We start from the raw sequence: 26,247 nt of genomic DNA, 5'->3' as shown, positions 1-26,247 counted from the left end.
CATCTCTCCAGCTCCCTCCAGGCCCAGGGACACACAAACCACCCGAGGCTGCTGCTCAGCCAGGCGAGGTTTATTTATATTTACAGAGTAGCTGTACAGCGAGCCAGCAGGGCCACAGCCCAGCTTCCTATAGCAGCATCCTAGGGATTTTCCAAGCACCCTTCCCACAAGGAAATAATTCCTTTTCCCTTCTAGAGAATGGTCCCCATCACCACCAGGAGAGAGCCAGGGCTCGTGATGTGCAGGACTCCAGGAGTTGACCCTTAAACTGGTGGCACAGAGAGAACACGACTGCAGCCAGCAGCACGGGCAGAGCTCTTGTGCAGCCCCACATTTCAACCCTAGCGCACAGCCCCAGAGTTTCCCCGAGCTCCTGTGCCTCCCACAGGGCAGCAGAATGAAGGGAGTCAGGAGCCGGCACAGGCTTGTCCCTCAGACTTGCACGTTTTCAGAAATAGTGTCACACTGCCCTCAACGTGAGAGATCCTCCGCTGCCTTATTTCTGCTCCTGCAAAAAGATGGCGGCTCCTCTTCCCAGGCTCAGGAAAGAACAGGAGCAGAAGGGCAGACGTCACCCCATCCCCACACCACCTAACAGCCAGACCCAGGGCAGGACCTGGTCAGGCTCCAGGGCTGCAGCCTTCCTGCCTTTACCTCCAGAGCGGTGCCGACCCAAACACCGACCAACTACAGGCGCAGCCGCTTGATATCCTCGCTGCGGAAGTCAATTCGGAGAGCCAGCACCTGCCGGACCTCGGCAGGAGTAAGGCGCCAGGTGAGCGGGCCAGAGTTTGGGCCCCAGTAATCCAGGATCTCCGTCACCTGGAGAAAGAGGAGAGCTGCAGGAGACAACTCGGCACCAGCTGCCCTCGCAGGTGAGTTCAAACTCTGGCTACAGTCACAGTATTCCCTGCCACTCAACCCTGCAGGCAAACACCCATCAGACATGCAGCAACTTCTCCAGCTTCTCCCTAACCCATAGGCGTGCCAACATCTGGATGAGCCCACTAAATCCACATGGAGGCTAGCTGGGCTTCCTGCAATCCCCCCAGTAAAAGCAGACAAAGTGCAGCTCACCCTTTCCAGATTGAGGATGGTAGCCATCTGGGAAAGACGGGCAAACTTGTCGCGGATAGTCCAGGTGGTGACTGTGGTGAGATAGGCTATGAGAGACCTCAGCTCCTTGTCGAACTGCAGACCGCCAAGCTGTGGGGACCGAGGGAGCTCTGTCAGCTCTCCGAGCAGGTTGTGCCAAGCACACCATTAAACAGAAGTTACAGGGGGGCCGGGGAAGGTCTCTGAGCAGGAGGGTTCCAGTTAGCCCATTTATTGCAGGTTAAACTGGCTTACAGTTAGACCCACCTCAAAAACCCCCGTATCTTCCCGGCCCCACCACAAAATGCACTTTCTCCCTCCGTGTGCTAATGCAAGGTCTCCCCGAGCCAGGCACTGGCCGTGGCAGAGCTTCTTCGAGGCTCATTTGCCTCTGCCCTGCCCCATCCCTTCGAGGGAAATGAGGGTTTCACGGTGGAGGGTTTGCAGCCCAGCCAGGGACTCTACAGGGTAGAGGATGGTGTTTTGCTTACCCTGCTGAAGGTGGATTTGAGCAGCACTTTCTCCAGTTCGATGGCTATGAGACTGGTCATGAGACCAGTGAGGGTATCGTAAATCACTGGAGACAGCCCAGCCTGGAAGCAGAAACCGGTGTCATTCTTGTCAGGAACAACCGTGCGCAGATCCACAAAAAACAACCCTATGACAGCTTTCAGATAAAGACCCATCACTTGCACGCTCAGCGAGCGGAAACCTCTGGCAAAAGCGATCCAAGTAGGTAGGGCCTGCAAGCAGGCTTTGAGAATTGCAGGAGAAGGGGGTGATTGATCTCTTAAGAGCCCTGCGAGGCACCAGAGGACGTCTGTCTGCTGTTCCCCTGAGCAGGGAAATAGCTGGGAAGTGCCACGCGGAGGTCTGGCTGTCCTGTCCCTCTCGCTCACCTTGAACTCTGTCATCTGCTGTTCCAGATTGACGATGAACTGCTGGACCCAAGGATCGTTAGCTTCATAGTCGCTGAACTCTTCCTGACATTGAAACACAAAAAGGGTTGTTTACGTGCAGGCAAATGGCCTGGGGGACAGGCCTTTCCATTTCCACCCTTTCTATTTCCTCAAGCTCCTCTCTAGCCGAATACCCCGTTCCAGGCTCGGATGCAGAGCAAGGTCCGGGTCATTTTACTGTTGCTCCGTGCCAGGGAAACAGGGGAGAACGGAGGGGAATGAGACAGCGGCTGCTCTACGCTGCTGAGTGGAGGACAGAGAGTGCAGAATTATGGCTGGAAGCGGAGAATGCTGAGCCTCACCTCCTCGATGTTGTGGGAGACGGAGAGGAAAAGGTTGATCCAAGGCTTCACCTGGGGTTTGATGGCTGTGCTGTTCAGCTCGTTGAGACCTTCCTGGGGGACGGAGGGGGACAGAAAGAGGACAGGAGAGCGACTGAGCACAACGACACAAAACCTTTACAACCAGGCTGTCCTGATGCTGCCTCGCACCCTCACTGCAAGCTGGGGAAACCGACCCACAGATTTGCACAGGGAAACTGAACCCAGGAGTCCCAGATCCCACCCTCTTCCAGTGCTGGAGGGCTCCGAGGACACCACAACAACAAAAGAGGAAAGATGATGGCGCAGAAGTTGCTGTTGGGCTGACTTGCAGCCTGGTCTGAAGGTCTCGTGCTTGCCCAGCCCTCCCTGCACAGCTCCAGAGGTTTCCTGGCAGGAGAGAGGCGCTCGGTTCGCATCCCACCAGGGTAGGGAAGGACGCAAACACCAGCTTTTCTGCTTGGCGCCAGCCAGGAGGACAATGTGATTGGACTCAGCTGATGCATCCCACCTCCAGTGCAGCTGAGCTCGGTAGGTGAAGCTTAAAAGGAGGATAAAAGCTGTAACCACAGTTAGTTCCCTGAATTAATCATAACCCCAGCACACGCCATCTCCCCGGAGCAGCGGGTTGTCAGCAAAGGCTGTTCTGCCCGCTTCGATGCTGGAGAGCTCTCTGAAAGCCCTCTCCTGCCAACCACCTCCGCTCGGCTCAGCAAGATGTCAAAAAAGCTCACCCAGCATGAAACCGTTCAGGTACCGATACTGCCTGGCATTTGATGAAAGTTTTTAACTAAAATTGGCATTTCTGAGCAGGCCCTGCTGGCAATTGCCCTTTTCCAAGGCAAATTCAATGTGCGCGTGACTCAGGCAGCGCAGGAGCTTGCTGCTCAGCCTCTTGATTGCTTTGCAGCCAGTTTTAATGCTGCACTAGCGCTAGACTGGAGAGTTTTACTCCTTACTGATGAGCTCTTCGGTTTCGATACTGACCGCAGGCCTCAAGGGAGTTTGCCGGCAGTACCGCTCTGAAGGCATCTGACTGCAGCGAACCGCAAAGCCAAACGAAAAATGGCCCGGCCCCTCGGTGGAGTACAAAGTTGATGGCAAACCCGGTTCAAACTATTCTGGTTTGCTTGGCTTCCTTCCACAGCAGATAGCACGTCTTCCTGCTCCCCTCCCTGCCAGAGGCCGCTGTGAAATTTTAAGGCAACAGGCCCCAGAATGCTACACAAGAATGGATTTAGCCAGAGAGCCTTCTGCCCCCCCGCCGGGGAGTATTTTCGTTTGGGAAAGGAGGAAAAACCTGCGGGAAGCGCAGCCCTTCTCCACCTTCAGCATTACCTAATGAGGCTCTGGACAACTTGACAACGGGCTGTGCCACAAGGGAGAATGGAGGAGATGGAAAGGCTATTAATATTTCTTCTCCTGAAAATGCTGAACCAACTACGACTCTGTGCTGAGTGAGGACAAATGGAGCAACATCCCTTCTGGCTCTGCAGCTGCTTCCAGCGCTTTTCATGCAGCCACCAGCCAGTGCGGCTGCGCGAATGGGCTGGAGTTGTTTCCATGCCTCAAAGGCTGACTGATTTGCTCCCTCCTGCAGCCCGACCCAGCACTCCTGGAGTCATATGTGGCCCAGGGCTTGGGCTGAAATGATTCCTGCCCGAGCTCGCCCTGAAGACACCGGCCAGACAGCGTTGGGAGACCAGCAGAACTTCAGCAAGACGCTCACCTGCAGCAGGTCACGGAATTTGTTGGAGACGGCGGCCATATCGGAGAGGCAGCTGTCAATCTTGGCCTGCCCTTGCTCGCCCCCGAAGCCTTGGCTCAGCAGTTTGCTGCAGTCGCTCTGCAGGGGAGAGATCCACCAGCAAGTCGCAAATTAATGACCTGGGCTGTTTGTACCCCTTCCCTTTGCTGAGCTCAGGCTGCCCACCAGCACACTTGCAGGCTCAGAGAGGCGCCAAGCTCTTGCCCCCGTGAAGACAGAGGTTGCTGGCTCCAGCTGGAGAAGAGGACAGCAAGAAAGGAAGCCAGGGGCTATCTAAGCCCAGAACCAGAAAACCACAACTTCTCCGTGATGCACATTTTATTCCACTGGCTCCCAGTCTGTGCCAGGTTGGACAAGCTGGAGGAACTGGTATTTCCAGCTCCTACTGATGTATCAGCCGGAAATTGCTCTGCCAGCTCAAAATTGCCTTCCTAAGGCTGGAGGGCAAAGACCTCAGGAATTTGGGCATATTGGAAGTCCAGGTGGTTTATTTGACTACCCCCCCACCCCCCTTCAAGAGAGGATATTACAAATTTCATTATGGAAAAACCAGTAAAGAATCCAGACCGTACCTCCAAAGTCTTCTTCAGGGTCATGATGTTTTCGCTGCAGACTTCCACGTTGTTTAAGGTCACCTGGAAAAAAACAACAAAACAAACCCCACGTAGAATTCATTGGAATTTCCCAGCACCTCAGCCCCAAGTCCTTATGTTTTCTCCACGTAGTTCATGCTACAGACTGAAACGCAAATATTTGAGGGGAGAGAGGTGCTACTGCGTGATCGAAGTACTGTAGATTCATGGAGCTGCATGAAGCTGAGCTGCAGCAACGGAGCACGTGTGCCGAACCTGCAGCTAGTACAAAGTCTGCCTTACTTTACGCCGCTTTTCCTCCTCGTTCTGTCCACAATGCTGTGGGGAAGCCCCAGTTGTGGGTCACTGGTGGAAAGGAGGATACACCCCCAACTTTCTGTGACTGCATATGAAGTACAACAGACCAGGAGCGGCTGGAGGTGACGGTTTATACGCTGTGTCCGGAGAAGCAGAGGAAGCAGGAGGGTATTTGTACCTCGGCAGGAGGAATCAGCACCCCTCCTGCCAGATGAGTATCTGTTCTTCACTGAACAGACTGTTCTCGACCTGCTGAAGCTGAACTAAATGTCAGTATAAGGCAGGGGTTTGTGCAGACAGGGAAATGAGGCGAGCTGACAGGCGAATGAGGAATTCCACCGGGAGAACTGACGTTTTAAGCACTTTGCTTAAAAAAAAATGCAGGAACCTGTAACCAAGAATTTAATGAAACGGAAGAGTTCAGTCCCTCCTGCTCCCTTTGTTGCCTTCTCTCCTCGTACAGTGAAAGTCCCAAGGAGCCCCTTCACAGCAAGCCTGGGTGTTCCCAGCAACTTACAGAGAGGGAGAGAAGTCGGGGTGAGCCAGCTCCTCTCCAGCACTCTCAGCCTCTGCCCACGGGTCTGCTCAAACAGCAGAGCTGGCTGAGAGGAGAGAGCAGATCCAGAGCTGCTCTCCCAGTGAGATCTTTTCTACAATGCAAGGTCTATGCAGCATCCCCCCATGGGGAAGGATGTGTTATGCTGCAGAAGAGAGGAGTGACGGCCCTTCAAATGCTCTCCAAAGGGTCTGTAACGCTCACTGCCTTCTTCTGGCCTGCTCACGCACCAGAGAGTTGCAGTGCTGCTGTTTGGAGCTGCTGTTTGGAGAAGACAACAGGAAGATCCTGCAGGCCAAGCAGAGCAGACAACCCTGCTCTAATGGAAACTCTCCAATCTGATGAGCGAGAACAAAGGAGCCCAGAGCTTGGGCCAGAAAACTTTCTCATCTAGAGGAAGGTGTGGATGAGACACTCTCCCACCACCTTTGTGCAGAGCCTGTGAAGAACAGGATTGACGGACATCTCCAAAGAGCACAGACTCTTCCCCAGCCTGGAGGGAACCATCATTGCAGCAGTCACAGGATCATACTTGGACAGGCCTGGTGTGGAAGCCCTACAAACATGAGGTGAGGCAGAAGCAGCTATCAGACATCCAAAGTCAGGTTTTCAGGCTCTCTGAACATGTGATAGTTGCACCAATCCTGTTCCCAAGAGCTCCCCGCTGTCTTTCCCCTCATCGCAACTCATTTTACGCCAGACCAGCCACCAAACCCACCAGAAAGGACTGCTTGGCCTCATCGGTGCTTTCAATGCCTTTGGTATCGAACTTGCCCTGCTGGAGGCTGCTGTGCATGATGTTCACGGCACTGGTCACCCCTCTCTGGAAGTCCTGGAAGGTCGTGGCTGGAAAGCCCTGCTTCAGCTTGTTGTACAGAACCTCCCTAGGGGGCAAGCAGAACACACCAGGGCTTAGAGCAAATACTGCAAGCCACAGCAGAGCTGGGCTCTGTGACAAGGGACAGCACTCTGGCTGAGCTGTGACCTGAACAAGGTAAGCGGAACGTCACAAGGACAAAGGAAGGCTGGCAAATATCTCCTGACAGCATCTGAAGGACACAAGGCTGAAAGAAAAACACAACCACTCCATTTCTGAGCTTCCCCCCAAATCCTGCCTGCAGCTGTCCGCTGTCTTCAGTCACAGTTCCCCCCTCCCACATTGGGATGAAAAACCTGAACAGGACAATTTCTGCAGGATCATCCCAAGTTCAAGTTACTAATCAATCTCACAGGCAACACAGAGAACAATTAGGGGTGATTGTGTGTCATCAAGCAGGGTAGCACTCCAATGCTACGTGGTGACTTGGTCTCATAGGGATTTTGGGCCATGAGGTTCCTTTTTCTGTTTGTCCTACAGGCGACCATCACTACTGTGAGAAAAGTATGCCCAGCTCCAGCTTCCCGCACCACACCTGACGCTGCTTCCTACCAGCATCTTCCATGGAGATGACAAACCAGAGGCTCAGAGGTGAAGAACACAAGGGGGACCATCTGACAGCGAGCACTGTTTGCAGAATGTGAAGTGGAGGCAAGTTACAATGAACCTGGTATATTTTCATTACCTGAAGTCAGACTCCAGCTCGGTGGTGGAGTGGTTGATCATGGCACAGAGACAGTCTATGCTGGAGCTCGACAGAGCGCGCCCAATGCACTTCTTCACTATATAAAACACGTCGTCCACCATGCTGGAGGTGAGCTGGCCCTTCTCGTAGCTGTCCATGGCAACAGCCTGCAAAGAAAGCTGTCTCAGTGCCCTCAGCTCAGCGAGCAAAGGTGTCCTCCCCGAGCAGTGACTGGGTGCAGACCTGCCATGCACTCATCTCCCTCCCTAGGGATGCTCAGCAGAGGACTGTGGAGCACACGCAGAGGTCTCAGCCGCTGGCAGGGAGTGCAGGCTATTGCAAGCAGCAGTCTGAGCCCTACCTTGTTGACGGTCTCCCTCATGAAGTATTCCTCCATGGTGATGTAGTAGCCAATGAGCTCTTGCATGGTGCGGCTCAGCAGACAGTTGTTGAGGAGTTTGTCCAGGTATTTCTGATGCTCTACAAAAAACAAAAGAGAGCCATCAGCAGGGACTGCCAGAAAGCAGTTTCACCTAATCCCCTTGCTGCCTGTCTCACGAGCACCCAACAGACACATGTCTGCAAAGCCCAGCCTGGAATAAATCACAGGCCTCAACTGTGGAGCCGATACTGCTACGCTGACTTTTGCAGGTGACAGAAGTGATTTCCAGAGCTCTGTGGAGTACCCAAAACACCGAGCCTGTTTTCCCCGCGGTCTCCACCTTTGGGATCTGTACCTGCAGATCAAAGGGCCCTCCCTCTCATGGGGGACCTTGTTTATTATGCTCTGCAGTCATTCCTAAGGTTGGTTTCTCTGTTAGAGGAAACAACCCGCGCTGAAAACAGATTTGAGGAGGCCAGGCTACACGATTGTGTTCCAGAGAGCGTTCCCAAAGCGCCTTTGCAGACCCCGTATCCCTCTGCTCTGCCACTAACTCAGATGTATCTCCACTTCTGGCTGCAAGGAGCAGAGCACCTGCAAGTATTGGTATTCAAGGTGTTACCTTGCTTTACCTCCTCTGAGGCCATCGAGTCCCCCACCTCAAAATCGGATATTATTCGTCTTTTGATGAACCTCAAGTAAAGCTCACTGCGGGCGTTCATCAGGGTGACTTCCGTTAAAATAGGGTCAAGTTCCCTAGAAGGAACATAGCAAGAACAAAGGTAGCAAAACTACAAAAGGAGAGGCACTAATTTAACTTGGTTAAGCAGTGTGTTCTCTTTTGTCTTCCTATGAGATCAATACTGTCCCTTTCCATCTGTGCCGTCGAGCGGCAAAGCTCAGCAGAATAACTGGTATGTGCAAAGAACGCACATACAATCAAAACATCCTGAAAAAAATCATTACAGAGAAGCTTTTTTTTCCCCCTCGTGGACGTGAGAACAGCCACGTTAAAATCACGGCTGTAAGTGCTGCAAGACTCTAACCAACCTGATACAACTTCAGAATTAGCCCTGTTTTGAGTGGGAGGTTGGATTAGAGACCTCTGGCAGCCCTCAGTTTTGCTACGATTCTGTGAGCCCTACATGGCCAGTGCTAGAAATGCCTGGTCCCTGCCGCCTCCTCCATCTCTTGTGCACAGACTCATGTGTTTTTCTGAAAATGATGAAGAATCTGTTTATGCTCAACAGCTCAGGAAATGTGAGACCAAAAAAGCACGTGACCGTGCAGAACACAGTGTTCATATCAGAGATGACTATGGAAAAAAAGACCGTCACATCAGCAGCTTTTTCATCAGCGTGCACAACAGAACTTTACAAATCCTGCTCAAAGCCTCACAACACACAAGTGGGACAAGGAACCATTATCTTTATTTTATGGATGAAAAAGCAAAAGCTCGGAAAACCTGGGATACAGGCACAGTTACTCAGAGCAAATAGTAAGTGGATTTTTATATTTATGCTGAAATAATTGGTCATGCAGGCTCACAGACAGATCTTGCTTGGGGAATGGCAGTTTTCTTTCAAGGCACGTTTAGAAGTCATGCAATGCCAGAAGGGCTGGGTGCTTTCAAATGGCCTTACTTTAGGGCTATACAAATACTTAAGATAAAAAGAAAAGGAGGGGGATTTAAAGCACTTTGGTTCGTTAGCAAGAAACTGATGTTACAGAGTCGCTGCAGCAGCACTACAGATTAAATAGGACCCAAAGATTTATTCCCGATTCTGTCACGAATTATCTGCCCAGGGAGCTGCTCCATTTCGTGGGCTCCGAGGACCGTACTCTGACCACCGATAGGCGGTGAGCATAGGCAATTAAAGTCTCAGTCCTTCGTGCGCAGTGATATTGCCAGCCCTCCAGCAATGCTTAGGGCCAAGGCTTAAAAGTAAGGAGTAAGCAAAATAAAGCACCACCACAGAAGCTGCCTTTATAAAAGGGCAGCGAAGGACATCTAACAATTAGATTTTATGCTTTAGTAGTCACAAACTGTCTGGAAGACCAAAAGAGTTATCTAAATGCTAAGTAGCATTAACAACAGCTCAAGAGTGGAAGGTTAGAGAGCAGAAAGAGGTTTTGTTTGTACCTTGGTTCAATCTTCTCTGCAGAAGAACTTCTCATCATGCTATTCTGAACTTGCTGGAACTGCAATCACAAAAAAAAGGGGGAGTCATCAAAGTCTTTGCTGATGACTTGGAGTTAACAGCCGCTTCTCCTGCTGTAGCCTAAGGAGGTGCTTACTCAGGCGGGGCCATAGGAAAGCTTTGCAGGAAGCAGAGCTAGAGAAGGGAACTGCATCAGTTCACCTCTTCCTCCAAGAAGGAGCTCAGCCTGCCAGGAAGGGCGATGGGATAGGAACTCCAACAGAGACACCAAGGTATGTGACCATGAGACAGTCACAGCAGCCCTGTGAGCTGGAACACAGACAGGAGCAGGAACAAGCCAGATGGGAAGACGGACTGAAGGCGCCCTACGGACCTGCAGAGCAAAGCACCCTGTGTCCAGGGTCCATTTACCAGGCTCCCAATAATCATTCTCTGCAGGAGAAGGGAGAGCTACAGGCTGGACCCCTTCACCCACCAGCACAAATATGGAGTAAAGCAAGGTTTCTCTCAATACGCAAGGTCAAACTTTGCCACTGCTATGGCAGTCGCAGCCCATGGAGCTGGATGGAGGCTGCAGGTGGCTGCGTCAGGCAGCATCATATGCCTCTTACCTGCCTGTGATAGTCCCTCTCTTTGATGAACTTGTCCACCACTTTCTCCACCTGCCGGTCACACTCCACTTGCAGGTGTTTGATGAGGGTGTACAGTCTCCCTGGTCCATAGTAGGTCTCCACAATGGGTTGGTGGGTCTCCACAATGCGAGCAATCCCTGCAGAAGGAGAGGGGAAGCTCAAGAGAGAGACTCAAGCAGGAGTTTCCATCCAGTCTGGACCCAGAGCAGAGCTATACCGGTCACAGTCTGGACCTAACAAGGGATCATTCACTCCCCAGATAAACTGAGAAACTCAAGCCACTCTGTAGTGCCTCACTGGAGGCCTGTCATCACCACCCCTTGTTCCATGGCATCTTCTCTCTGCATAAGCCACCTTCCATCCTCTCCCGTTTATTGCAAGGCTGCAGTGCAAATCTCCTGGAGCAGAAGCCATCTCTCTTCCTAAAGAGAGCTCCTGCCGTGCCTTGTGTGTCAGCTGCCCTCCTGCCCAGCAAGATACAAGGTATGAAGGTATGAATCTTCCACAGGAGAAAGCTGCATGAGCTAAAACTGGCAGGGGACGTAACTGCCATTCAAATCCAGTCTCAGCTTTCAGCACCTACCAGGTTACAGGAGAAGAGCAGTGCTAGGAAAATCATGCTCTGCTCTTATCTGTCACACCAATGCTCAGGAGAGCAAGCGTTAGTGAAGGCAGGACCTCCTTGGAGAATAAAGCCCATCTCCAAGGACATAGCTCTCCAAGATTGTTTTCTTCTCACAAACTCTCTACTCTGAGTTAGCAACGCTCCCCCGCTTTTGATGCTAGTGCCAAGAAAGCCTCGGTGGCTCTAAGGACCTTCAATAGCAGCAAGGGTGCCAGGCTGGGAGAGTGACTTGGCACTGGTGCGGCCTGGAGTTACAGGAGACTTAATAGAGAAGGCAGTTAATCACCATGGGATCTCAATTACTGTCTTTGGCGACGTTCCCACAGAGCATTCTTATTCCCTTCTCTCCCTTCCCTCTCTGATTTTTTTTTCCCTGGTCCTCCTTGAAGAGCTAGGACTGGAGGCATCAACAGCTGCTCAGTCTTAAGGGATTTGATTTGTTTGTCTGGAGAGCTGCTTGTCTGAAAAAAAACTTCAGGGAATGCCCATTTGTTTTGAGGATGCAGAGAACAGGAAGAGTCTCATTCCTGGAGGAAGCCAAAAAATCCTTTGCAAATTGACTTTGTGCCTTTGCAAGCTGTACATAGGAAAGCTTGCTTATTGTAACGCCCTCTCCTGGCTGGGAAAAAGTCTATTAGTTGTGTCCCTGTCCCTCTCGCGCGACATTCCCATAGCTCAAAGGGGATGGGAAACATTTTGTGATGTCCTGGAACTAGAATTAAAAGCATTTAAATTGATGAGATTGTCCATCACAGAGTATTTTCAATCCACCAGCAAAGAAAGGAAGATTACCTTCGAAGAGGAGTGTCAGAGTGTCCGCAAAGATGACAGCAGCTCGACGGTCACTCATGTCTGTCCCCATCACCAGCTGCAGGTTCTCCTCTGCTTTGTTGGCCACCTGCATGACAACAGGTCCGGTCAGCTGGTAACAAAGATATTCTTCATCCCATAGGGTGGACCTCTGTCACCTGCCCTACAGATCCCCGGGCTTTTATCCGTGTTCCCATTGCAAGAGGTATTGCTGCTGTTTGAACAGGGATCCTTTCCTCTCTTGTGGAACACTCAAGGATAAAAGAAAGGCAGAAGCTTGTTCTTTTTTTTCCGGGTTCCCTTGTACAAGTTTTAAGCAAGCACAATGAGCAAGACACAGAGGAGAAGCCAGGCAGCCAGTGGGATCTGTGTTCAGACACCAGAAAGACCATCCCAGGGCGCAAAGCACAGGGAGAGAGAGGAACGAAGGCCAGTGCTGCTTTCTAAGATTAACAAGCCAGAGCCAAGATCTCCTTCTGCAACATCTGTTGACAGAGACTGGGTTTTGCTTTCCCCTCGGAGACCAGACGGTATGTTTCACAGAACCTGTTACCTGCTTGCAGAGGTACTCTGAGAACTTGCTCAGCCCCTCCTCATGTAAGCCTAGCAGAGGAAAGATCTTGAAGAACCGTTCCACCTGGGGCAGATCTCCCTGCTTCATAGCTGTGTCGAATTTCTCTGTGACAATTGTCTTCAGGCGCTGCTCTGCTTCCTGCAGGAGCTTCAGGTTGGCATCAATTATGCCCCCTGGTCAAAAGGACAGAAAAGAAATGGAAAAGTGACAGCACAATGTTAGTACCCTATCAAGGGCTACGTTTTTCCTAGAAGAGAGAGCAACATTGTGCAGCCCTAGGGTGAGAAGGCAGAAGACACGCTGGAATTTCCCTACAGGCAAAGGTACATGTGTGATGTACACACGGCTAACGTCGTGGTCTTGCACGGAGGATGCGAACACATCAACCAGGACATTTCTTTCAGGGATCAGGCAACTTACTCCTTCATTTCCACTTGCTCTGCTTGGTAGCACACCATAATACTGCAACAGTTCTCCCTGACAGAGCCTTCTCCCTCACTTCTTTTGTCCTGCACATTTTGTCCTTCACCTAGTCAGCACCTGAAATGCTATTAAAGCCATGTTCCAAGAAGTCTCCTTTCAATTGATGATAATTCAAACCTAACAATGCTTCAAAAACATTCACCTCTATGTTACTCTATAACATACTAAGATCTCTGGCTAGCATTAGCTCTTCTGCTTTATCTACTGAGTTGAGGCTATCTGTCGTGGGAAATCATGCAGCCACTAGTTAACTGGAAAGGTGACTTATCAGGTTCTCCTCAGAAACAGTACTTACCTTCCTTGCCCTGACGACTGAGCTCGATCACTGATTTGTCCAGAGACAGATAGCGATGGATATGGGCTGCTGCTTGTTCATAATCCTCATTTCGCAGGGCTGTTTGAACTCCATCCATGCAGAACTTCAGGTCAAGGATGTCGTCAGCTCTCTGAATGGCCTGATAGAGCCGATTCTGCAAGAAAAGCGACCAGTAAGGCTTTCTGCTGCAGGCTGGACCAGGGAAAGAGAATTATAAGAAGACAGCATGGGGGAAAAACAAGGAAGAAGCAGACTGAAGTGATACTTCTCTACACGATAAACAACTACGTAAGCAGAAACCCCAACCCACTTAAAAAGTCCTAAGGTCAACGACTCCAAAAGATGAATAGCATTTACCTGTCAAAACTCAGATTGAACTCAGAGGCCGTACTCCACTTTATCAAACAGGCAGAGATCAGAGACGCAACCACACAACATCTGTTTGGATTTAAGCAGTTGTGCTGGGTGCTGGGACTTGACTCCATTTAGCCTACCTCTGTACAAAGAATATGACGGCCCGGATCCCTGACCACTCTTGGGTGACAACGACCATGTCCACTGTCCTCAGCGCTGCAATAGTTGACAAAAGAGTGCTAACGAAAACTAACCTCAGCTAATTCACCATATTCTACCAGGAGCTGCACGGACAGAAGGGAATGCTGGAGAACCAGGCACTATATGGCAAATCATTATGTATTATTTACTCCTGTATGCTGCAACATCCAGGAGCCCAGCAAGATACCATCACCTAACACCACTAGAAAATGCTAAAACAAAGCATGAAGCAGTTTCCAGCCCACTGAAGAAAAGTGCACATTTCTCTCATCGCGCCGTGAGCACACGAGCAGACAGAATATGGCTTGGTGGTGACAAGTCCCAAACACCCCCTCGGTCCAGTTACCTTGGCAAGGTCGAGCTGGCGGACTTTACTGCTGACGTTCTCGGCCAGATTGCAGGTGAAGGTGATCATCCCTGCCAACTGCTGGGCGTCCCCCTCGATAAGCTGCAGATTAGGGCTGGAAACACAAATGAATTGAACATGAGATGCAAATATTAAGTAGTCGGATGGTCTGCAACAGCAGGATGGTTCTTCCTCCAAACCCAACTGCTCCTGTCAGCAACAGTATCTCTCATTTCGTGCCTCTCCTACAGGAGCAAAGCATCAAAATCAGACAGCTTTGGAGGAGGCTGCACGGATAGATTAACAACTGTCTTGCTACCAGACGGGACATCAATGAGCCACTGAGGCTTTAAGATACTCCTCACTTCTGAGGTGGAAGATGAAGTCTGTGAACTTGTGCTCTACTAGACATGAGGCCACTTACGATGACTTTCCAGACTGCCTGCACAAGCTCCCCATGAAGAGGCAGGTAATATTTGTCCATACCTGTAAACAGCCTGACACAAGACCTCCGATCCAAGCATTGATGCTGAAAACTAAAAGTATCTGGGGTGAAAACTTCAAAGAACTGCTCGCCCTACGCCAAAATGGGTTGGTCACTGTAAGGGTGTTCCCTCTGTTAGTGCTGCTGGGAAGAACTTGGATGAGGATCCTCCCTACCACAAACTGATTTAAAGTCTGACATTTTCTGAGAAGGAACATGCTTCCCTCACAACACTGAAATGAATTTTCACATCATGCAGTACGCAGGGAGGTACTGAACAGTGCACAAAAGCAGAAAGAAGGGGAGAGGGTGGGGATCACTAACCCCATGCGATGAAGTGCAACCATCTTGTTCTCTATAGTGCTTTGCTGTTCCAGGAGGGCATCCAGCTCTTCCTGCACGACTTTCTGAAAGAAAAGTTCGAAGAAAGTCCTGTGTGACTTCAGCTCTCCTCCAGGCCAGCAACTTATCACAGACTCTACACCCAAATCAAGCACATGCAGCTAAAAAGGTATTAGCTCTTCCAAGGGCTCGGATGACAAGTAAATCCTTCCTAAGCTCTCATTTTAATCCTGTAAATATTTATATTTATGCCATTCCAAAGCACAGAATCATAGAATGGTTTAGGTTAGAAGGGACCTTCAAGACTGCACAATGCCACCCCCTGCCCTGGGCAGGGACACCTCCCACCACACCACGTTGCTCCAAGCCCCGTCCAGCCTGGCCTTGAACCCCTCCAGGGATGGGGCAGCCACAGCTTCTCTGGGCAACCTGGGCCAGGGGCTCACCACCCTCACAGCAAACAATTTCTGCCTCAGATCTCACCTAAATCTCCCCTCTTCCAGTTTAAACCCCTTCCCCCTCGTCCCATGGCTCCCCTCCCTGATCCAGAGTCCCTCCCCAGCTTTCCTGGAGCCCCTTTAGGGCCTGGCAGGGGCTGGAAGGTCTCCCCGGAGCCTTCTCTTCTCCAGGCTGAACCCCCCCAGCTCTCTCAGCCTGTCCTCCCAGCAGAGGGGCTCCAGCCCCCCCAGCATCTCCGGGGCCTCCTCTGGCCCCGCTCCAACAGCTCCGTGTCCTTCTGCTGTTGGTGCCCCAGCGCTGGAGGCAGCACTGCAGGGGGGTCTCACAGAGCGGAGCAGAGGGGCAGAATCCCCCCCCTCGCCCTGCTGCCCACGCTGCTGGGGATGCAGCCCAGGCTGCAGGGGGTTTCTGGGCTGCCAGCGCACGTTGCCAGGTCATGTTGAGCTTCTCATCCACCGACACCGGGAAGTCCTTCTCTTCTCCTCAGGGCTGCTCCCAACCCATTCTCCGCCTGGCCTGGACTTGTGCCTGGGATTGACCCAACCCATGAGCACCCTGCACCTGGCCTTGTTCAGCTTCAAGAGGTTTGCACAGTTCCACCTCTCCTGCCTGTCCAGGTCCCTCTGGATGGCATCCCTCCCCTCCAGCCTGCCGACCGCATCAGTTAAGCAAACCTCATGACACAACTCTTAAGTCAGGCAACCCACAAACTCCTCCCCTGGCCGAGCTTTTGGCGCGGGAGGAACCTGAATCCGCAGGGATCCGCTCACGATTCCGGGAGACTAGTGCCACGGAGGCGACACCGTCGCCCCACCAGGCCCGAGCCTGCACTTAATGTCTGTGTACAGGATCGGGACTACAGGAACCGTGACAACGAGGCACCCGCTCTCCTTGTCACTACAGCACGGCCCGGAGGGAGCTGGAGCAGCGAACACCCTCCGGGGTGCCGCGTCCCGCACCGCCCCACCGCCTCACCGGCCGGCCCCCCACACACCTCCTCCTCACACAGCCGGCTGTAGGCAGCTTCCAGGTCCGCCAGGTCGGTGAGCGACTGAATCCGCTCCATAGAGAGGGCAGAGGCGGCCGAGCCGCCGCCCTCCCCCGCCGCCACCCGCGGGCCCGGCGCCGTGGCCGTCGCCATCTTGGCATACAGCTGACACGGCTTCTACCGCTGTCAGGCCCGTCGGGGATGCCCTTGCTCGTGCCTGTACGGGTGCGGCCGCTCGGCTCCACCTAACGGCGCGGGAAGCTCACTCTCCCCCGGCATTCTACGCTGAAATGCGTCCAGATGTTTTTTTTCTGGCGGTTCTTTCTGCGGGGAGTGGCTACCATCGCCCCGTGATCATTCAGGCGTTGCTGCGGGCAGCCCTGCCCTTCACGCACGGCGCGGGCGCGCAAGCCTGGCAGAAGGGCCCCGCGAAGAGGCGCGGGCGGGCAGGGCGCAAGCGCGGGGCTCATGGCGGAGCGGGCCGGCGGCGCGCCGGCCTAGGCAGGAGCAGCATCCATCGCCATCCGCCCGGTAAGGGTGGCCCCGCCGCGCCGCGCCCGCCCAGCGGCGGCCCGGCGGCTGGGGAGGCGCGGTGCGGGCCGCCATTTTGGCGGGGGGAGCGGCCGCGGGCCCCTCGGGGCTTGGTCTGTGGGGGGGGGCGGCCGGGCCTTGATCCGGGGCCCGTTCCCGGAGCCTGCTGCCCGGGCGGGGGGAGATGGGGCTACCGGCTCGGCGAGGGCCTTGGTAAGGCTCAGGGGCGACTGAGGGCAGGTTGCCCTGGCCTGGGGGCGGCTTGCCCTGGCCTGGGGGCCGCAGCGGCCTGTGTGCAGCTGAGCTTTCCTCCCGCCTTAGCCCCGGAGGAAGGAATGAGCTCAGGCGCTCGCCCCGAGCCCTTGCGGGTAGCTCGGCTCACGTTTAATGTAACGGCGCAGGGCAGCTCTAGAGGGGTTCCCTAACTCTGTGGTTTCTGAACAATTAAAACTGTAAGAGCAGTAATTAGCAGGGAGCCCTCAGCAGTCACGCGGCGGTAGGGAGCTCAGCTGATGCTCGGCAGCCTGGTTATCTTTGGGAGAGCCTTTTGCCTCTTGGTGTTACTAAATACCAAATAATTTTAGCGGGGTGCCAGTCAGTCTTCTAAACATAAAGTGATACATGCAGGCAAACAAGCGGGTGGTTCTCTCTGGGTGCTGTGTGGAAAGCTGTTTTTTATTTTACAAAGTTTGGGGTTTTTTTTCTGCTTGTTGCAGACTCAGTGGAGTTGTGACAAGGTGAAGCCGACCTGTTGCCACCATGTTCCTCTACAACCTGACGTTGCAGCGAGCCACCGGCATTAGCTATGCCATCCATGGCAATTTCTCAGGTAATCTCTCCTAACGCATCTTGGCTTGAGCTCTTGCGGGTGGCAGTGGAAAAAACATGTTAATTTTTTACTTAGTTTGGGTGCTGAAGCTAGTCTGCTTCAGTAGAGCATTTTTGTTTCGCTGATATATTGTCATTTGCTCTTCAGTGTGGTACTTGAGCTGTTGTAACTTGTGGAAAGATCAAGAAAAGTTTGGCTTGATTACCTATAACTTAGTATTTTGTCTGCTTTCCTTGTTGGTTAAAAGATGCTCAAACGATAGTGGTGCCCAACGTGGTGAATTAGTTGCTTTGAATTCTTCCGTAGTAATCATAAAACTCCTTGGTATTTAGTGGTGGCGAAGATTTATCTCCTTGTAGGTGCGTGTTCTGCTGTGTTGTTGCTAACTCTCCTTCATCTTCTGGCTTCTTTAGGAACCAAACAACAAGAAATTGTTGTGTCCCGGGGCAAGATCCTGGAGTTGCTCCGCCCCGATCCCAACACGGGGAAGGTTCACACCCTGCTGACCGTGGAAGTGTTCGGAGTCATTCGCTCCCTCATGGCCTTTAGGCTGACGGGTGGCACCAAAGACTATATCGTCGTGGGCAGCGATTCGGGGCGCATTGTTATTCTGGAGTACCAGCCCTCAAAGAACGTGTTTGAGAAGATTCATCAGGAAACCTTTGGCAAAAGTGGATGTCGCAGAATTGTTCCAGGCCAGTACTTGGCTGTAGACCCAAAGGGCCGCGCCGTCATGATCAGTAAGTCAGTCTGTCGGCTTCTTTTCTCCTTATTTTTTTTTTTTTTTCCTGTCTTGGGGATATTTGTTTTGGAGCGAGTTTCTGCCAGGTATAATGGGAAGTGTTTCTTCTCAGGCAGTTTGTTAGGCTATGAGACATGTCAAAGAGAATGCAAGCATTCAGAATGGTTCCTTCACGCTGATGGAATTGCACAAATTATTTCTAACGTTGGGCCAGAACAATTTGGAAAGAGGCCAGCTCGCTTAGCGGTGCGCAGAGCCCTGAAGTGTGATGTCTGGGAGAGAAGTTGGGATTGCAGGCGTCCATGGTGCAGCGTAGTAAGTCACCTCCCACAGCCTGAAATGATGTTACGGATTCATGTCTCTTCTCTGAGATGTATCGTGGAGACGACTAGATGCGTTTCTGATCAGGCTTCACAGGTAGAAAAACACTTGGGTGATTTTTCTATAAGATTTACCATGAGGTGTCTTAGTTACTTGGTACGTGAACTGTCTCGGTTTGCCAAAGCCAGCTTTGTGCGATGCTGCTTTCCTGCACGCTGAGAGCAAGGACTTGCAACGATAGGTAGTTCAAAAGTGCCCCTTTATATCGGGAATAACAATAATGTTGTTTCCTTTCTAACAAGTCTTATTTTCACGGAGGAGAAGGTAGCACGATTGTGCCATTCACGTTGATAGTTAAGGGTGATAAGTGTTTGTTATGTTGTGGATGCCGTGTATCAGGCAAGAATACTTTTTTAGTTAAAATATTTGAGGAAAGGTCTTCTGGCCAAATGGTGGAACATCTGGCTACTTCTTTCAAGTTGTTTTTCCTTCCCTACAGTCTGTCATCTCTCACGTACGTGGTGGAATGAGTGAGTGGATCTGCCTGTATCTATTGTAGACTGACCCTTTGAGATACATCCAGCCAGCCCGATACTCAGTCTTAGGCTTTAAAGAGCGAGAGTTGTCATTTGTGCTTGTGGCCCAAAACGTTTAAAACGAGACATTCGAAGTTAATTGGCGGTGCAGAGATAAATACCAGTGGTGAACTTCAGCAGAAGTAACGCTGACATTCTCTTGTGAAGTTGTGTATCAATATTGGACTGCAGCTATCATCAGATTTGATCACCAGGAGATGTGCTTCAGGCGCTGTTGTTCTTTCCTTGCAGGTGCGATTGAAAAGCAGAAGCTGGTGTATATCTTGAACAGGGATGCTGCTGCTCGTCTCACCATTTCCTCCCCGCTGGAAGCCCACAAGGCCAATACCTTGGTCTACCACGTGGTGGGAGTCGATGTGGGATTTGAAAACCCAATGTTTGCTTGTCTGGAAATGGATTATGAGGTGAGAAGAACTCGATCTTCCCTTTGCTGTCTTTTGAACTTTGTTGTTCCTCTTCTATTCTTAATCTGTGGAGGTGGGGAACGTTGGCTGCTTTTGCTGTCTGAGACAATTTTCATTTGTTGTGAGCTTGCTTACTTTTTGTCTTGTCTTCAGTTACAATAGGCAAGTTTCTTCTGTCATGGTGATTCTTCTTAAATTCTTGTTGTTCTACTGCAAACGTGCATATTTTCTTCCTCTGAACCTTTTTTGTGCATCTTCCAGCAAGCCTTCCTTTGGACTTCGTTCTAATGTTATTCAAAACTGTTTCCCCGTGCATCAGCTTTGCTCCTCCTTTAATACCTTTCTTGGAAGACATGTTCATGTGTTGTGTTTTAGGAAGCAGACAATGATCCAACGGGAGAAGCAGCAGCCAACACACAACAGACCTTGACGTTTTATGAACTGGACTTGGGTTTGAACCACGTTGTTAGGAAATACAGTGAGCCCTTGGAAGAGCACGGCAACTTCCTTATAACAGGTACTGCCCACTGAGCCACTAAGTCATTTTCCCCTGGATCTACTTGGGTCCAATTCCCCAGGGATAACAGAATCAATACTCTTCATGTCTTAGGAGTTGTTCCAGTGGTAGTCTGAGCCATTAGTATAAATTAGTTGACCTTGGAGTCAGGTGATAAGTGGTGGTTCACACATGGAAATCTGCAAGAATTCACAGACAGAGCTGTGGTTTGAAAGTGCTCCTCGTTTCTCTTCTTTTAGATGTATTCTGGATATTCTCTGGCTTCTGAAGCTAAGAGATGTTAGCTGAAGTTAGCTGGTAGCAGATGCAAAAGCATGTATTTTTAGAAAACGCATAGGTGCTGTTGTACTCTCTTTCTTGCATGGGATTCCAGCAGCTAATATGTGTTCAAAAGGTGAGCAGATAAATCCATGGGCTAAAAGCCCACCTTACAGGGATTGGATGCAAAGCCAGCCTAATGCCTTCTACCTGGGGAACTGCTGAACTGCTGCGGGCTCTTCTCCAAGCACAAAGAAAGCTAAGCTAGGAGAGTATCCTTGTATGCATGCCGCGTTGTTGCATCTTCTGTAGGCAGCTGACAGACACCAGATATTGGGCTGGATCTGACCACCGCTGCTGTTTTGATGATATCTTGTTGTGCTGGGATTTCAATAGAAGCATTTGAAAAAAAATGTACTCTAAAAAAATGAAAGATAGGTCAGAAAACCATCTGGTGGATTTTTCGACAGCAAGCAAATGGGCTAGTAACGCAAGGATTGTGCTTAACTGACAAGTTGCTAATGTGGTATCTGGGGCATGTCATGGCTTTCTAGATGAGAATAAGCCAGGAAGGGTAAAACATCAGCAACTTGTCTGAAGTTGCATCCTTCCTTTTTCTCCTTCTTGGTACCCCAGTTCCATCTGCACTGTTCTTACACCGACTCAGGAAGCTGTACTCAGTGTTTTGTCTTCTCCTTCGATAAGAGTAGATTTATATATTCAGAGTGATACAGAGCAATGGAAACTATGTTGCTTTAAAGGAAACCAAAATAAATGTTCTGCAGTCAGTGAGATCTGTGCTAAGGGGTTTTTTTTTCACGTTTCTTTTTTGTGTTTCAGTTCCTGGTGGTTCTGATGGACCTAGCGGGGTGCTGATCTGTTCTGAAAACTATATTACTTACAAAAACTTTGGTGACCAGCCTGATATCAGATGCCCAATTCCCAGGAGACGGGTGAGAATTTGGGAACTCCTGACTTTTTTTTTTTTTTTAAGATAATCTTTGTCAATGCTAAATGCATGCTTGATATCTGCCTTTTGAGGTTAAAGGCATCAGAGAGGTTTTACAATAAGGCAAAAGCAGTTAAAAGTCTGTTTCTGTCGCCTACCTTCCTGGCTGCCTGTATTGTTGTGAGGGAAGACGGGGTGGGTGTAGCCTGAGGTGATGAGTTTGCTTCATGTCTCTTCTCTGAGATCTGTGCTGGAGATGCTCCAAAGACTCTGATCAGGCACCGTGGTGGCAGTGCCGTCAGTGTAAGATACCATTACTTGAGATAGTGAGTCATGGTTGCCATCGTGTGCGCAGGTGAATTCGACAGCTGCTCTGTTACATCTAAGGCTGCTTCCTCCTCCTGTGCTGTAGTAGATTGTACTGTGCTTTGACAGTGCTTTGAACACCTGCCAAGCTTCAGGTGCTCAAAGCCAGCTGTATGTGGATTCCAGTCTTTTCCTCTGTGTTTGACTTTGATATGTGAGAGAGTTTTCTAGGGAGGAGGGCCAAAAAAGATAGGAGAGGGGATGCTTAGGCACAGTATCTTAGAAACATGTTTCCTTCTGGGGCAGAGATGTACCAAGGGTAACTACAGGTGTAACAGAGGGGGTGCACTTTATGTTGAAAGCCTCCTCTCATATTGTCAGCTCTCAAGGCACCTGCAAAACGGAAATAATTCAGTTGGTGAAATCACATCTGCACTTGCTGGGTAATTTTTTTTCCACCAATGACCTCTGCTTTCTTCTGTGACAGAATGACTTGGATGACCCAGAGCGAGGTATGATTTTTGTCTGCTCTGCTACACATAAGACCAAGTCCATGTTCTTCTTCCTGGCCCAGACAGAGCAGGGAGACATCTTCAAAATTACTCTGGAGACTGATGAAGACATGGTAAGCATCACATGAAGAACAATAAAAGCGTTCATGGAGAAGAGTCCTTAGTTATTTTGCCTGATTCTCTAAAGTGATAAATATTTAATACTGTGGTTTGAGCTGTGTGGTGGCCTGTGTTCCACATGATTTGTAATACAGTTCTAACCACAGTTGTAATTGGTGTTTACTCATATAGAGATGCAGCACAAGGTTTGCAAAATCCTGTGAGAATGACGCCGCAGAGTCACTTGGGCGTATTTAGACGTTCTGCAGGCAGTCCTTTCTTCAAAAGATGTATTGTGAAGTGTGGTCCTGGAGCCTGCTAGAAGGTATTCCAGAAACTAATTCTGGGGAACTTAGTTTCTCTTGATCACATTAGGTGCTCTCTGTTTCACCTCTTAATTGAATATTTACATGCTACAATCAATCTTTTTGCGAATTGAGGTAGCTACCTTGGTACAGCTGGTCCATGAGCTGAAATAACGACCTCAAAGTGGCTTGCTGCTGCTTGTCCTAGTATACAAAATATCAGTTGGGGTGTTTGAGTAAATGTTGAATGTTAGTTCCTCCTTCATCTACACATGTGAAATTTGGTACAAGGGATAAGACATGTGAGGCATCTCAAATGTCTTAAGATTGTTCTTGGATGTTTCACCAAGAGCTGTTGTGACCATATCAAATGTAGAAATTTGCTCAGGATGGGTGATTTTTCACCTGTTGGGGAATGCTGGTGTTAAGTGGAGCAAATTTCTTCTTTCTTTTAGACAACGTTTTCGCAGGTGTTTTTTTCCAAACTGACTTTTACGGAAGCCAGAACATTTAAGAATAAAACAGGCAGCCTGACTTGTCTGTTCAAAATAGCATGCTGCATTTTGTGATTTATAATCTGCTGCCCCAGACTACTGATGCAGTTAAGCCTGGCCCACTCTTCCTTCCTTTCTTTAAAGAGGATAGCTAGGCAGCTTTTTTTTTTTTAATTAAATCACACATGTGTAGCTGTAGTACTTTTCTAGCAGTTTTGTCTTCCTCTGCTCTCAGGTAACAGAGATTCGGCTGAAGTACTTTGACACAGTTCCTGTCGCTGCTGCCATGTGCGTGCTGAAGACGGGGTTTCTCTTTGTGGCATCTGAGTTCGGAAACCAGTGAGTAAACAATTTTACGTCAGCATTTTTCCCATGAAACAGACTGTGTTCAGGACTGCAAACTGACCCTTGAGCTTAATGAACATATAAAGAAAACACCTCTGTTCCAGTGGGTAAGTTAATGCTTTGTTCACATGGCTTGAGCAGAACAATTGGTTTAGACTGACACAACGGGGGAATTTTCTTGATGTTTGAACTCAGATTAGATATTATAGTGCAGAGAAAAGATTACATGCTTTAGAAAAACAGCGTTTGCAGTTCATGTAGGGTCCATCATGTATCCAGATGAATTACCTTTTAATTAGTTTGATAGTTTTCATTGAACTTTTGTGTGTTACCGCCCAGTCAGAAGTAGGTAGGATTTGTTACCAGTAGCTGTGGTCCTTTCCTTGATAAATGTATACTGTGATACTCATGTTCGGGGTTCTGGAATGCTCTGAAGACTCAAAGAAGACTTTGTACACGTTGTTAACAGTGTCTAAGTGGGGGATTCACAGGAATTGGAGGCTTACACTTCTTCCTGACTACCTCTGCAGTCAGCCACTTGGGGGAGCTCCAGGCAGTTTACTGGAGTGAATCTGAATTCAGTTGTACAAAGCAGGCTTTTGAGGAAGCCATATTCATTTCAGCTTTATTAAAACCAGGAAGTAAATCAGTCTGGTTTTATGATTTTTCCTCTGACGTTTAACTTGATTGTTGTGGTATTTAGCCTCATAAGATGGAACAGGGAGTGCGGTTAAAAATAATGAAGTGAAAGTCTTCCAATAAAATAGATCACTGGAGTTGCGGACTTAGCCATTGGCCTTGCTCTTGGCCTCAGCTGTCAGTTGGTGCTTTGGCTTTAACACGAGAATATCTGAAAGGCTCAAGGGTAAACTGAGAAAACACTGAAACCCTGGGATACCTTGCCAGTGACAGCTACAAATGAGAAGGTTTGGAGGGGGGAGGTTGCGGTGGGGTTTTTGTTTGTTTTTGCGGACCTCTGATTCCCTTTAAACCTTTTGTTACCAAGAAGACAATCCTTAAGGCTAAATTGTAAAGCTGTATAATGTAGGGAAGGATTTTTCTCCTCCCTGCTGCCTGAATATCTGGCTAAGCCTTCCTTAGAGAAGGCTACATGGACTTTGCACTGAACATGCTGTTGCTCTTGCCTTCTGTCTCAAGTTACCTGTACCAGATAGCTCACCTGGGTGACGATGACGAGGAGCCAGAGTTCTCTTCTGCCATGCCTCTTGAGGAAGGAGATACATTCTTTTTTCAGCCACGACCTCTCAAGAACCTGGTGTTGGTGGATGAGCTGGACAGTTTGTCTCCTATTCTGTGTTGTCAGGTATGTTGCCATTAGCAAGCTCCCAGTCACCACATAAGTACATCTTATTTAACAGAGGAATTGATCACAGATGCATGATTTTATACCTGGGCTCCGGGTGTCAGCCCGCAGTCCTGTGCTGCTCCTCTGTTGACCATCAGGCCAGTGTGGTCAGTTCTCTGCTCTGCAGAGACTTTGGTTAAAAATGGACATTTCAGGGCAGCAGATGGTATACCCTACGGCACTTCACTGTTTTCAGTGTTTGAAAAAAACATTCTTAATGCAGTAGTATGGCATATGTGGCTTGGTTTTATTTTCACTTCCTGCAGATATTGTTTGACACTATTTCTCCATGCAGATAGCGGATTTGGCCAATGAAGACACACCCCAGTTGTATGTGGCTTGTGGTCGGGGGCCCCGGTCATCTCTGAGGGTTCTAAGGCATGGGCTTGAGGTAAGACCTACAGCATTTCAGAAGAATAGCTTGGGAGGCGAGGACAGTGAGAGGAAATCCTTAAAATAAGGGTTGCTGAAATGAAGGGATTCTTCTTTTGCTGTAATTGGGAGAGAGCAACTTTTTCTAGGCTTGCGTCTTGGAAATTGAAGGGTTGGGCTGTTTATTCATAAAAACCTCAAAGGCTTTTTATTAAGTTGACTCCAGCCACCTGCATTTTGTCTCTTCTCATACTTGAGTGTATTGAGCTGGAATGTTCCTGGTGTCTTTGCCAGCTGCTGCTGATCTCTTTGTTGGGGGCAGGTGACCTTGTTTTAAAGTTGATCATCCAGACTTCTAATGTTGCCGTATTATTGCTGAATGTATTCTACCCTGTAGCACATCTGGCATGGGGAGAGAGCATCAGAATTGGGAATTACTAGCTTTTCTGCCTGGTTGTGGGAAAGCTTAAAAACTGCTGGTGGTTTTCGTGGCTTACTGTGGTAAGTCTAAACATCTGTTTGCGAAAGAATCTTGTTCCTGTTTACGTTTAGGTTTCTGAAATGGCCGTCTCAGAGCTGCCTGGTAACCCCAATGCTGTATGGACCGTGAGGAGACATGTTGAAGGTATGCGGTATTTTCCTAAAGCACAGGGATGTTCCCGGTGTGTTTTGTTTGTTGCGGTTTTTTTGTTTTTCTGTCTGAGGAGGTAGGAGGGGTGCTGCATGATGGTTGTGTGCCATCCCCAGAAGTTATGTTTTGAATCATTAGCCACCTGTTTGTACTTAGAAGCCACCCTCTGGTCCCCTAGAATTGTCATGCTTCCCTTTGACAAAGAAGCACCTGCCTGCAGCTGCATCCGTCACCCAATATGCTGCATCAGCTGTACGTTTGCAGCCTGAAGCTACTGAACTTCTCATCCTTTCCCACTTCCCATAAGTTCTTGCTCCGACATCAGCAGGCAATGATTATGCTTTTTGTTGGAGCATACTCAC

General features: G+C 49.8%; 2 protein-coding genes and 2 non-coding genes across 4 annotated transcripts in view; 3 read left to right on the top strand and 1 right to left on the bottom strand.

Moving 5' to 3' along the window:
• Window positions 1–55: 55 nt before the first annotated feature.
• Window positions 56–16,486, bottom strand: COG4 (component of oligomeric golgi complex 4). Its single transcript, XM_063334160.1, has 19 exons — window positions 16,315–16,486; window positions 14,844–14,926; window positions 14,036–14,150; window positions 13,114–13,288; window positions 12,315–12,508; window positions 11,744–11,849; window positions 10,306–10,463; window positions 9,676–9,734; window positions 8,155–8,288; window positions 7,512–7,630; window positions 7,151–7,317; window positions 6,307–6,472; window positions 4,715–4,777; window positions 4,104–4,220; window positions 2,357–2,449; window positions 1,995–2,078; window positions 1,587–1,688; window positions 1,078–1,206; window positions 56–822 (listed from the first exon to the last, which is right to left on the bottom strand). The coding sequence occupies exons 1-19, from the start codon at window positions 16,459–16,461 to the stop codon at window positions 688–690; spliced, it is 2,346 nt and encodes a 781-aa protein (XP_063190230.1). The 5' UTR covers window positions 16,462–16,486; the 3' UTR covers window positions 56–687.
• A 213-nt stretch (window positions 16,487–16,699) lies between these two features.
• SF3B3 (splicing factor 3b subunit 3) overlaps window positions 16,700–26,247 on the top strand; it is a 30,524-nt gene continuing 20,976 nt past the window's right edge. The window contains exons 1-11 of the mRNA XM_063334155.1: window positions 16,700–16,839; window positions 17,556–17,668; window positions 18,082–18,408; window positions 19,559–19,731; window positions 20,107–20,248; window positions 21,347–21,459; window positions 22,249–22,386; window positions 23,407–23,510; window positions 24,675–24,840; window positions 25,178–25,273; window positions 25,807–25,879. Coding sequence (XP_063190225.1) covers window positions 17,599–17,668; window positions 18,082–18,408; window positions 19,559–19,731; window positions 20,107–20,248; window positions 21,347–21,459; window positions 22,249–22,386; window positions 23,407–23,510; window positions 24,675–24,840; window positions 25,178–25,273; window positions 25,807–25,879 — 1,402 coding nt within the window. The 5' untranslated portion in view covers window positions 16,700–16,839; window positions 17,556–17,598. The remainder of the gene's footprint in view (window positions 16,840–17,555; window positions 17,669–18,081; window positions 18,409–19,558; window positions 19,732–20,106; window positions 20,249–21,346; window positions 21,460–22,248; window positions 22,387–23,406; window positions 23,511–24,674; window positions 24,841–25,177; window positions 25,274–25,806; window positions 25,880–26,247) is intronic.
• Window positions 18,741–18,822, top strand: LOC134515732 (small nucleolar RNA SNORD111). The gene has a single exon (XR_010071099.1). It is a non-coding gene; the product is annotated as a small nucleolar RNA SNORD111 (small nucleolar RNA).
• LOC134515733 (small nucleolar RNA SNORD111) lies at window positions 21,658–21,737 on the top strand. The gene has a single exon (XR_010071100.1). It is a non-coding gene; the product is annotated as a small nucleolar RNA SNORD111 (small nucleolar RNA).

The sequence above is a fragment of the Chroicocephalus ridibundus genome, chromosome 4 (assembly GCF_963924245.1).
Source record: "Chroicocephalus ridibundus chromosome 4, bChrRid1.1, whole genome shotgun sequence".
NCBI lineage: Eukaryota > Metazoa > Chordata > Aves > Charadriiformes > Laridae > Chroicocephalus > Chroicocephalus ridibundus.
This window is presented reverse-complemented; position numbering and strand designations above follow the sequence as displayed.

Coding starts and splice junctions, on each gene's coding strand:
- COG4 (XM_063334160.1), bottom strand. CDS start 16,461: ATGGCGACGGCCACGGCGCCGGGCCCGCGGGTGGCGGCGGGGGAGGGC. Junction 14,151..14,843: donor GTTGCACTTCATCGCATGGG/GTTAGTGATCCC, acceptor TTGTGTTTCCAG/CCCTAATCTGCAGCTTATCG. Junction 4,778..6,306: donor AGGCCAAGCAGTCCTTTCTG/GTGGGTTTGGTG, acceptor GTTTTTTTCCAG/GTGACCTTAAACAACGTGGA.